This window comes from Toxoplasma gondii, chromosome VIIb (genome assembly GCF_000006565.2).
Source record: "Toxoplasma gondii ME49 chromosome VIIb, whole genome shotgun sequence".
NCBI classification, from domain to species: domain Eukaryota; phylum Apicomplexa; class Conoidasida; order Eucoccidiorida; family Sarcocystidae; genus Toxoplasma; species Toxoplasma gondii.
This window is the reverse complement of record NC_031475.1, coordinates 3,286,578-3,297,180: the sequence shown is the minus strand read 5'-3', so window position 1 is coordinate 3,297,180 and position 10,603 is coordinate 3,286,578. Positions and strand designations below refer to the sequence as shown.

Below are 10,603 nucleotides of genomic sequence, written 5' to 3'. Positions count from 1 at the left end.
CAACTTGATTTCGGAAATCGGAAGCGGCACAAGATCCCAAGACTCTCGACCGGAGGAGACACATGTGACTAATCAGGAGTCTCTTTTTGCGTTGTCGTAACAAGAGATTCTTTTCTTGCCCCTGGTGCAGTCAACGTTTACGTACTCATTCGTCGCTGGCATGTTCTTCAGGTTCCGCTCTAAATTCGTTGAATCATCGGGTGTCTCAGGTTCCGCTTCCGTTAAAACGCTTCGTCGAAGTTCCTGAAAGCCGATCCATCCCTCATGCCCGGCACCTGTCGAGCTTCGCCTATTCGTTTCCGCCGCGCGTTCCACTCTAGCAAAGAACGGCAATCCTCTCGTCCTCGACACTCTGAAGCGTGTTTCTGCAGCCACAAAAATTCTACGCAAACGCTTTTCCTACCCTCGACCCTTTCGTTGCGTCTCACGTTTTCTCAACCGCACACCGTGACCACGGCGCCTCTCGCTGCTCCACCTATCCGACAAGTTGGGAAGCACGGCAAGACGCCGAACGCGGACTGGCAGTGTGTCTTCCTGTTCCTTGAACGGGAGAATTCGCCATGGTTGTGAGCCAAGATGGTCGGGGGACTTCGTGAACAGTGCGTTCAACGCCTTTCTCGGCAAGTGGCAAGCCGAGGCCGGCGGCTTCTTAGGCGGCCGCTTGCTGTTCGGCCCCCTCGCACAGGTCTTTCCTCGCGTCTTCATGACGAGCGACTGTGGACTTCGCCGACGCAAACTGAGAGGGTTGCCGAGTCTTCCGATGCAGGGGAACCTGCCGCATCACCTTGGCGGGAGGGTGCATGTCCTTTGCAGGGCTACGCCTCACCTTTGGACTCTGGCGCTTCGAGCCTTTTCACTTGTCCGTCTGCATGCTTCGCCCAACCGCCCTGTCACCGAGAGATCGAAAAGCGAGAAACAGAACCGGCTGCTGCCCAGGGTGCTTCTTGGGCTGGCTTCCCTGACGCCATTCTCTATGTCCGTTGGCGCACGCGCCTCTCATGCCTGTCGCAGCACAGCGTCCTGAACGGCCGGCAGTCCCAGACGCCTTTTCTGGCGAGGAGCTACGCGAGCCTGACTTCTTTTGAAGATCTTTCTAGACAGCCGCAGACTCTGTCGTGGAAGACAAAGAGTGAAACAGCAACTGCACCTCTTCGTCGCTTGCTTGCAAGAACGAAATCTTTCTCTTCGGCTGTAAGCATGACCAGCGGCTCACGCCTCCTTCTCGAAAACACTCTCCCATTTGCTGTTCACCACTCTGCATATAAACATATATATATATATATATATTCATATGTGCACATATACGTTTACATATATGCAGGTGTATATGTAAACATGTGCGCAGAGTCGACGTGCCGATTTCGACTGTTGACAGAATTGTCAAACTACATTCTTGCCTCTCTCTTTCCCCACCTCGCACAAATGCTTCCCCTTCTACGTCTCTTTGTCTACACTTATGTCTATGGATGCGAAACTGTTGCAGTTTCCTCCCGTCGCGTGTTCACGTCCGCTTTCGACGTACGCGCATGCAGCTGCCGTTCGATTGTGAACATGATCCCTTCGATCTTTGCGGTCTCTGGTCTCTGTTTCCTGCCTGTTTCGCTTTCCAGAGCGACCGCGACAGCCGCGTGCAGGGGAACCTGTTTGCCTCGGACATCGCGTCTCTGCCTGTCGTGCGCGTTCTCGTGGAAGCTGCCTCCGAAGCATCAGAAGCAGGCGATCGCGCGGGGGCCAGCCCACGCAGTCGCCGCGAGTTGCTGGGAGACATGTCGGGTGTCGCCGCGCTCGAGGAGGCAGAGAGGCGAGGCTTGGAAGCCGTCGTCCTCGCAGGCAGCAGCGCGAAGCTTCCGGTCTGTGTGCTCACTTCAAGTCTGTCGGACTTCCTGGAACAGCAGCAGCTGCGCCAGGCCCGCGCGAAGGCGATGCAAGTCCCCGCTGCGTTTCGCGTGGGGTACAGTTTTTCTGGAGAGGTCGGAAGGCGCGGAAGCACCGACGGAGGAGTTGAAATGAAGGAGGGGGCGACCAGCGGCGGAGCAGGCGGCGAGGCCGCGGACTTGCGGTCGGAGGAAGGAGCCAAAGCGGCGGCCGTTGGGCTCGAAAGTCGAGAGTTGGGGGGAGCTCGGGAGGCAGATGTGGGCACATTCGCCTTTGACCCGTCTTTGAAGATTAAAAGTGAGACATGAACTCGAAAGGAAGTGGTTGCATGCAGCCGGCCATTCTTGGTAGACGGAGGGTACAGCGGGCTCAGCTGGTGGATTTCTGGATCGGCGACGATGGTGCAGAAAAAGGGGAGAGGGGAACGTATAGAAATGGTGTTTGTGGAGAGAGTGAAAACACCGAAGACATGCGTTGGAACGGATGGCGGAAGAGGTCGCTAAAACGAATTCGGTAACAACACCACGCGTCGAGTGTGGGTCTGAAGCATCCGTGTCACGCGCGCGTTGCTAGGAACCCTCTAAAGCGGCTTGTGAGGCGCCTGGTATGCTGCCTCAAGAACAGGTTAAGTGCGACACAAACTGTGGTGCGAATTCTGTTCGCTGGAGATATATATGTCTTGCTTCTCTGCAGCCGTGAGGATCAACGGTGTTGCGGACGAGCGCGATATGCTGAGGAGTGCCCAGACTGCGAGGAAATTTCTGTCTCAAGGTATACAATTCCTTCATCTTTCTTACCAGCGTGGTGCGCACATGTGGTCTCCTTTGGCGTTTTTCATGGTCATTTCTTCCGCCGCTTCCCATTTTTCTACCAGGTTCCCTCCACTCTCCTGCAGAGGTCCTGGCTGTCTTCTGACAGAACGCGATCTGGGGCATCCACACAAAAGCCGCTAGTCAGTGTTATTCGTGACGGCATCAACCTTCCCTGTTCTATGCGGCTTTTTGGGTCCTTCCGTCTTCTCTCGTCGAATTCGCTTTTCTGCCTGACTGCCTCTCCTCTCCACGTCCTTTCTGTGAACAAACTCACAGTCTGCGCACCCGGTGTTCCTCAGTCCCTTCTTCCACCTCTGCACTTCATGCGTTTTTTCTCTTTCTTCCGTCTTTCTGCCTCCCGCGGGCCATTCCCGTTGACGTTCGCCCCCCGTTTGAGGACGGTGCTTTTGCTCCCTCGCCTTTCGAGCTCTGCTTTCTGGGGATCGCCCGACAGAGTCGAGTCCCCGCTCTAGACGAGTCGTTGTCTTGTCGTTCTTCTGAAACTGCCTGCGCGCGTCGCGGCCGCTCCGGTTTCTCTCCAGGCCACCGCGTGGAGCTGCAAGTCGTCGCCCAGATGCACCAGAAGAAGACGCGCGCGCGCACGAGTCACCTCGTTCTCCTCATTGGCGGCTTCGTTCGCGAGTGTCGCGACGTGGGACGGCCTCTCCATCTCCCTCTCAACGCGTCGTTGCTTGCCAGCTTGCCAGTCATCAAAGTTCAGATCTGGCCATGCTCGAAGGAGCAGGCTGCCGCTTTCCAGGTGAGGACGAGATGAGGACTTCGAACTGTCGAAGGGCGACACGGATTATCCTCTGCGACACGGATTATCTTCAAGCTGTACACGCATGTGTGGCATGCTTCATCTGTATGTGCATCTACTTAGGTAGAGCTGTAACTGTATGCCTGCCTGTAGACAGGAGTGGTGCTTGGAGCAAGAAGGTTTCAGGGGAGTCACGGCTTTCTCTCTCTGCTTTGTCTGGGCGATTCTGTCTGTCCTTCTTCTGTTTTGTATCGAACCCAATTTCTCGCTCTGGAGCCCGTCTTCCGCAGTTCTAACTTCGTTTCTTTCTAGGCCGGTTGCTTCTTCCCCTTCTTCCGGCCTTTCGTCTCTGTTTTTTAACTGCGTGGCTGACCTTTTGCGGCCAATGATCGTCGTTTTTTCCTGCGTTTGCCTACGCTTGTCCACGTTCGTTCGCAGATGCCCCCAGTGACTCTGGAGAGTCCGAAGAAGGGGAAGGGCGGGAAGCAGGAAGAACATGAGAGAGAAGGGAAGAAGGGAAAGGGACAAGGAGGACACGAGAAACGAAGCCACGCGCACACCAATGCTCGCCACGAGGCATTTGACTAGACTCGCGTACTTCGCGACAAAACAAAAAGACGGACTTAGAATTGCCGAAAAAGACGAAAGACACACTTAGGATGCGTTTGAAAGGAAACAGTCTTTCAGGATCACGAGCAACTTCCTCTCGCAGGGATCACGGTCTGCTTGACGCATCATCTATACGTCTTGCGACTTTCTTTACACCTGTCTCTCGTCTGCTCTTGTCTTCCTGCGCCGTTCGACTTGCGTGTTGTGCGCCTTGGGCTTCTTCTGCTCCCGCTCTCGTCCAGTCCTTTCCGGTGTCTCAAGGTAACCCGTGTAACGGTTTATCCGGTTGAATGAGACCGTGTGTTTCGTTTGGAAAACGGAACACTCGCAGATTCTTTGACATCTTCCGCCTCTGTTCGTAAGTTCCAGGGCTACTGTATCTCACCCATTTGCCGGAGTTGAAATCCGCATTTTCTCCCTATACTTCTTCCTTCGTTTCTTCACAATTAAACGCAGATGTTCACTTACGAAGAGAGGAAAGACCACAGAAGTGCGTGAGTGTGAATCAGATGCGCGTTACGAACCTCAACGGGCCTCCACAATAAGGTGCAAACGGCTGCTGTGGTATGACGGTTCAACGGTAAAACATTCTTGTCGGGCAAGTACAGCATTTATCATCATGACTGCGCTGCTAACACAACAGAACTTGGATCCGGTACACATCGTGAAGGAGTAAACCGTTGGAGGCTTTACAATCTCCAAGCATATTCCTTTTATGAGCTGCTAGCTCATTAAGTGAAAGTTCAGCTGCACATTACCGTCTATGATTCATCAGGATCAACTTCGATGCGCAGTTGGACATATTGCTTCGACACGAGCTCGCGCAGTGACCCAAAATAACGCAGCCATCGCACCAGCAACCAGTTAAGCAGCTCTGCCACAGTCGGTTTCCGCTCTTCTGATCCTCGAGCACGGAAGCCTTATTTGTGCCGCAGCGATTTGCTTCCTTTTCGCGTGTTAGGAATCCGCGACGAAACAATGTTGCCACTTTCGTGAGGGCAGAGACACACAGGAGCTAGAGACACATCTGCGAATACAATCGGAGTAGATCGCAGGAGTGCGGTATCTCGATCTGGTTTCCACGAGTCTGTACAGCTGAGTCTCGTGGCGAGAGAGCTTGGGGACGTGTTTCTTACAACGTCGCAGGGTTTGGGATTTACACGTTGGACTGCTCAGTCACAGCACAAGATTTAAGGAGTTCCTATAACGTTGGAATACATGCTGTCGGGTGTCTGTGCGCATTTGGTGCCGTGTTTGTGATTTGGATGGCTGCAGAGCCCATTGATCGTGGTTTGCTTTTGGACTCTGGAAAGAGAGAGCGCAGGAAGGAAGAAACAAAGCAACCGCGTAGAACGGAGTATGAAAACGCCCAAACTGTGGGGTACAACTTCGGTCTATCGACCTCTCGTGAGACACACTCTGCGCTCCGCTTGTGTGCGCGGGAAGACAAGGCGACAGATGCGTGGAAAGCAGTCAAAAGAAAGGCGCAAGCATGCGTTACACGGGAGAGAAAACCTTTAAGGAAAACGAAAAACAGAGCAGCACATACAGGCTGACATCCATTCATGAAGAGCAAAATAAAACGTCAACGCGCGTATCCGCTGGCAAAGACTTTTTTCTTGGCACGCAAAGCGGCAGAGCAATTATTCTCAAACCTAAACGCCGAAAGGGCTGACACCCTGCTGCTAGCGGCCTCCAAGCGCCAGCGGAAGTGATGGATGCTCCAAGGAGATCACGATCCCGAGAAGGGCTTCAAGGCATTCATCTTCCATGCCTGTTTCTGCCCCTGTCTGCCTCACAGTCCTGTCTCTCTTGTGCGGGAACGGCACAGCGTATGCAGCCAGGAGGATTCTTGTCCAACGAGTGCTTGCACCTCTCGCCATCGACGAACTCTTTCTACACGACAGCCTCCTCTCCCTTTGTTTCCCTGTTCTCATTTCTCGAGCATCTCCACCCTCCCGCCTTCACCAGCGCTCACGAGGTCTGTTCGATTCTCGTCCCGAACTTCTTCCGCAGAAACGCCACGACGTCCGTGTACACCGCTTCGATGTGTTTTCCTCCGTCGACCACTCCAAAGTCCGCATGAAACTCTTCTTCCTCTTCATCCTCCCTCATCGGAAACTCCTGCGAAGCCCCGTCCCCGTCAGCCTCTCCAACGCGCCCTCCAGGATTCACCGTCAGGTCCATGCCCCGGTCTCCGGGTGTACGTACACCCGGGGGGCGCGCGCGCGCACTCGGCTCCAGCGTCACAGACTGAGCTCGCCGCCGGAGTCTGTGGGAGATTTCTCGCCAGCTCTGGCGATACACTCCAATGCGCGTCTCCAACACTTCCTGTTTGTCGTCCGCGCGGCGAATAAGGCGGTGTCGGATTTCTTCAGGCGGCGGATTCGCTGCTCCGTACACCTGCGCGGTTTCTGGGTCCACAAGCCGGCCGCCCAAACGCTGGAAAAGCACGGCGTCATCCACGTCCAGGCACACAATCGCGTCTGCAAAAGAAACACAAAGTGTCTGTGTAAGTAAAGATAGGTTTTGCTGTGAACGAAGAGCACACTTTCCCGAGGAGAAGGAAAAGAAGCAGGCGAAAGTGAAGGAACTCTCTGGAGGAAGGAATAGCGGAACACTCGACCGCCTCGCTGGACTGCTAAAGACAGCTGAGAGCGGTGGATTTCAGTGGTCTACGACGCGACGGTTGTGCCGACCGGATGCCTGCCGCAGGTGCTCCAGGGCGGCAGGAGTGTGAAGAGATGGAAAGCAGAAAGAAGAGAGAAAGAGGCTCTGGCGCGCGCGTGTTCTGCACGCCTCCTGTCGAGACGCCGCTGCATGCGCTCACTGACGCGACGCCTGGAGCCCGGATGCAAAGACATGGCCTAGACGCGAAAACTCGGGACGTTTTTGAGTCGAAGGAAGCGTTCAGGACGCAGTTCAGAACACATGAGAAGCGTTAGAGACAGGCAGGAGAACCAACCCACGATAGTTCGTCACACTGGCGTCTGAGGAGACGCAGGAATGGACAAAAGTCAAAGAGACCACACAACAGAGCAGCCAAAAGTGAAAAAGACTGTATGAACATAAAAGGCTTCCCACACCAATGAAGGGAACGAACATAACACCTGGAACCGTTCTCGGACAAATAAAAAATTACATCAGGTAGACGCGTGAGGTCGACTCTGTCATTTGTTCCTTCCAGACCTTCCACGACATATATATATATATATATATATATATATATATATATATGCGGTTACACCCGAAGTGTTGCATTTTCCTGTCGTTCCTCGTTTTGTCTTTGCTGCTTTTTGTCCGCGTTTTACCTGGTTTGCAATTGATTGCATAGAGCATGTCGACTTGCTTTGCCGTTCTTGGAAATCCCTCAAGAACGACACCGCCTCTCCGCTCGCTCTGTTTCGCACTGAGTCGCTCCATCGCGCGGTGCAGGAGCTGAAGAATCAGATCATCTGAAACGAGTCTCCCGCTCTCTAGCGCCTGGCTGGCGTGTGTGGAGCAGGGTGTATGTACATCGCCTGCGGCGACGCCGGCCGCTGCGCACTCTCTGCCTTCAGTCGAGGCTGCAGCTGCTTTCTGCTGGAGGAACTTGCGAAGCAGGTCTCCCGTGCTCACGTGAGACAGCGAAAGACGGCGCGAAAGCAAAGCAGCCAAACTACCTTTGCCGCTGCATGGAGGCCCGCAGAGAAGAATCAACGGATGCGGTGGCCGCGCTAGCGGCGGCAGAGGGGAGGCTTCCTGGCCCGTGTAAGAAGCCAATAAAGGGCGTGAGTCTCGAGAAGACCGACAAGACGAGAAGGAAGAAGAAGAGACAGAGATACAAGGTGAAAAGGCAGAGGTGGAGACAGGTCCAGCAGAAGAAGAAGCAGGGGCGAGAGGCGAGGATGGGAGAATAACTGGAGAAGCTGACATGCCAGACGACATCTCGGACCCCCACTTTCGAACTGGCTTAAAAAAAGAAGGGGAACGTCGGAGTGAATCCCTGTATGTCGTGCTTTCTACAGACACACCCTTGTGGGTCAGAGGAGAGAGAAAGGCTTGCGCTCTTGCTCCTCTGTATGCAAGAAGGGAAGCCCGAGAGGGTGAGCTGTTGCCTTCGCAGCTGGCGGGAGAGACGGCGGTCTCTCGCCTTTCTCCGCTATCTTGTCCTCCTTCAACAAAAAAATCTGGAGAAGAGATCCGAAGAGGTCTTTCTCCTGAGACGAGAGTGGCGTGGGTGGAACGGGCAGACGAAGCGTGAGGAGGAGCAGGCACGACAAACAAAGGGGACTGCGACGAAGAAGGAAGAGAAGTTGTAAACGAAGGCTCGATGACACGAAATGCCACTTGCTTTCCCTCGGCGAGAGAGAGGAGACTCTCGCCGCCGGCCGTGCGGGAGAAGTGCGGCAAAGAAGAAAGGACGCAGAAGAAAAAAACGAGAGCAGCGCGCAAGGCGAAGCGCAGCGAGGCCGACCGCGAGCGAGGTGGAGACCTCCCCGAGGCGAAAAAGTATTTGGAACGCCCCATGTTTTTATAGAGACAAAACAGAGGAAAGATGCCAAGAGAAGAGCGCTAGCAAAGAGGGGCGCGAAAGATGGGGGAGAAGCCCCGAAAGGAGAGGATAAGCATGGGAAAGAGATCTGGGAAGACAATTGCAGGCAAAAAGAGAAAGCGTAAGAGTACCAAACGCGAAATGAGACGAGAAGACAGAGAGAGAATTTGGAGAGCAACAACCGAGACGACGGGGAAGACACTCGAAGAGGAGCGACAAAGGGAACAAAACTGAGAAGGATTCGGTGTGGAAGGCAAGATGATAAGAAGAGAGTCGGGTTTGTCCGAGAACGAGACACACGCGACTTTACACTTGTCACGTTTGCTTTCTGACGACGCGTTTTCTCTTCCGTTCCTCATCGAGTGCATCGTTCCATGCTGCTTTTATCCCTTCTGCTTCTGCATCTTACTTGGAACGCGAAAGCACCTGTGGCTGTGTCGAAATGGATCGAACCGATCACCATGCATTGACATCGAAATACCACGAGGCATACGGGGAAACAGCAAAAGGGCACCTGGTACAGCAAGGAAGCCTCTCAGAGTCATCCCCTCTCCCCCAACAATGCGGCCTCGCTTGTTCCCTCTCGAGAGTCGCAGGCCCTCGGCAGTCTTTGTGCTTCCTTCCCTCCGTCGTTCACACACGACTCTCAACAGAGAGTCTTCGATGAGATGCAGCGAAAGACTCAGAAAAAACAAGAAAGTCCTGCACACGCGGGACCGAAGGAAACGAAGCTCACGACAGCGCAAAAAAAGAGATCTGCGGAAGGTCGACGAGACGAACTTAGGGTCTGGACAGGAGCAAGCGTCGGACTCAAGGAAAGACGCACCCAATGCTTTCACAAGGTGGAGAACCTGTACCCACGTGAAAGAGATTTAGAGAATGGTGGAACATATCCGAGGAGTTCGAGTCACCTGGTCACCAAGAGACAGCTCTTCTGCTGCCGGAATTATTTCCATGGTCGCCATATTCTGCATAATCGACGCACGCCTGTGTCGTGTCTGAGATTAGACGGAGAGAAATTGCAGAGAAGAAACGGGAGACTTTCTTTCCTAGAAACAAGGGCAAAAGAATTGGAACTGGACGAACTGGACGAGAGGAGACAGGGCGCTTCAAAGCAACGCAGTGCGGCCGCCGCGTCTCGTGCGGATGAGGTAGTCTCGACAAAGAAGGGCGTCTGTTCGCCCTCCTGAAGACGATAACGGAAACAAACTATTCAACAGATCCATTCCTTTGAATCTGAAGCGGTGAAAAAGAGATCTCTGGAACAACGCGTCGGCGATGGCGTACGTAATCGAGCGAAGACAAACGACGCTGAAGCTTCGCATGCGCGCTGAAACACCGCTGGCGGGTGGGTACATGCAGTTTAGAGACTCGGGTCTTATCCAGAAGCCGACCGGCTCCTGCACAAGTCTCCTTTCCTCTGAAATGTGTTAAGAATGAAAGACAGAATCAAAACACCACAGGGTCAGCTCGGATGTCTTCTCTGCCAAGACCAGATCCAGCAAACGCATGCGGGCGCAGTCGTGTACCGTGAGCCAGAAGACGTGGTGAGACCAGCACAGCAGAAGACTCTAGTGCTCTTGGCAGATTTGCATCGGGTTGACACCAAGGTCGAAAGCTGCGTCGAGTGTTCGCTTGCTTCGTGTTAAAACGGTGCGAGTGTGCACCAGGTGTCGGGGGCCGATCTCTCGAGCAGCCTTCCGGCCTCCGAGACGTCCGGGGTTTCCGGCCGGTTTTTCACGGAACCGCTTCGCGTCCAGCGCCTCCTTAAGTGGCCAAAACTCGCTCTTCGGTATTCCCTCAGGGAATTATGGGCCCTTGGAGGTAGAGATGCGGTATTCCCCGTTTCGTGAGTGGTTTCCTGCTGCGCTGCGGCCGCCATGCTGATCGCCAGTGCGCCAGACGCCCTGCGAAAGCTTGCGTCGTTCAGGTGTATGTCCACTTGCGCAGAACCGGTTCCTTCATGAAACCTGTCACACTTTTGCATTCCATTGAAAATCGCTTTCTCCGAAC

At 54.1% G+C, this 10,603-nt stretch overlaps 2 protein-coding genes across 2 annotated transcripts; one reads left to right on the top strand and one right to left on the bottom strand.

Annotated features, from left to right (window-relative positions):
* Positions 1-576: 576 nt before the first annotated feature.
* Positions 577-4,035, top strand: TGME49_258630 (hypothetical protein; the record flags this gene model as incomplete). The annotated part of the gene is made up of 5 exons (XM_018781189.1): positions 577-1,191; positions 1,611-2,172; positions 2,569-2,646; positions 3,230-3,447; positions 3,886-4,035. 5 exons carry the CDS (start codon positions 577-579, stop codon positions 4,033-4,035), a joined length of 1,623 nt encoding a protein of 540 aa, XP_018637024.1.
* A 1,675-nt stretch (positions 4,036-5,710) lies between these two features.
* On the bottom strand, positions 5,711-8,565 carry TGME49_258640 (adenylate kinase superfamily protein; the record flags this gene model as incomplete). Its single annotated transcript, XM_002365037.2, has 2 exons — positions 5,711-6,542; positions 7,368-8,565. The coding sequence occupies 2 exons, from the start codon at positions 8,563-8,565 to the stop codon at positions 6,031-6,033; spliced, it is 1,710 nt and encodes a 569-aa protein (XP_002365078.2). The 3' UTR covers positions 5,711-6,030.
* Positions 8,566-10,603: the final 2,038 nt, after the last annotated feature.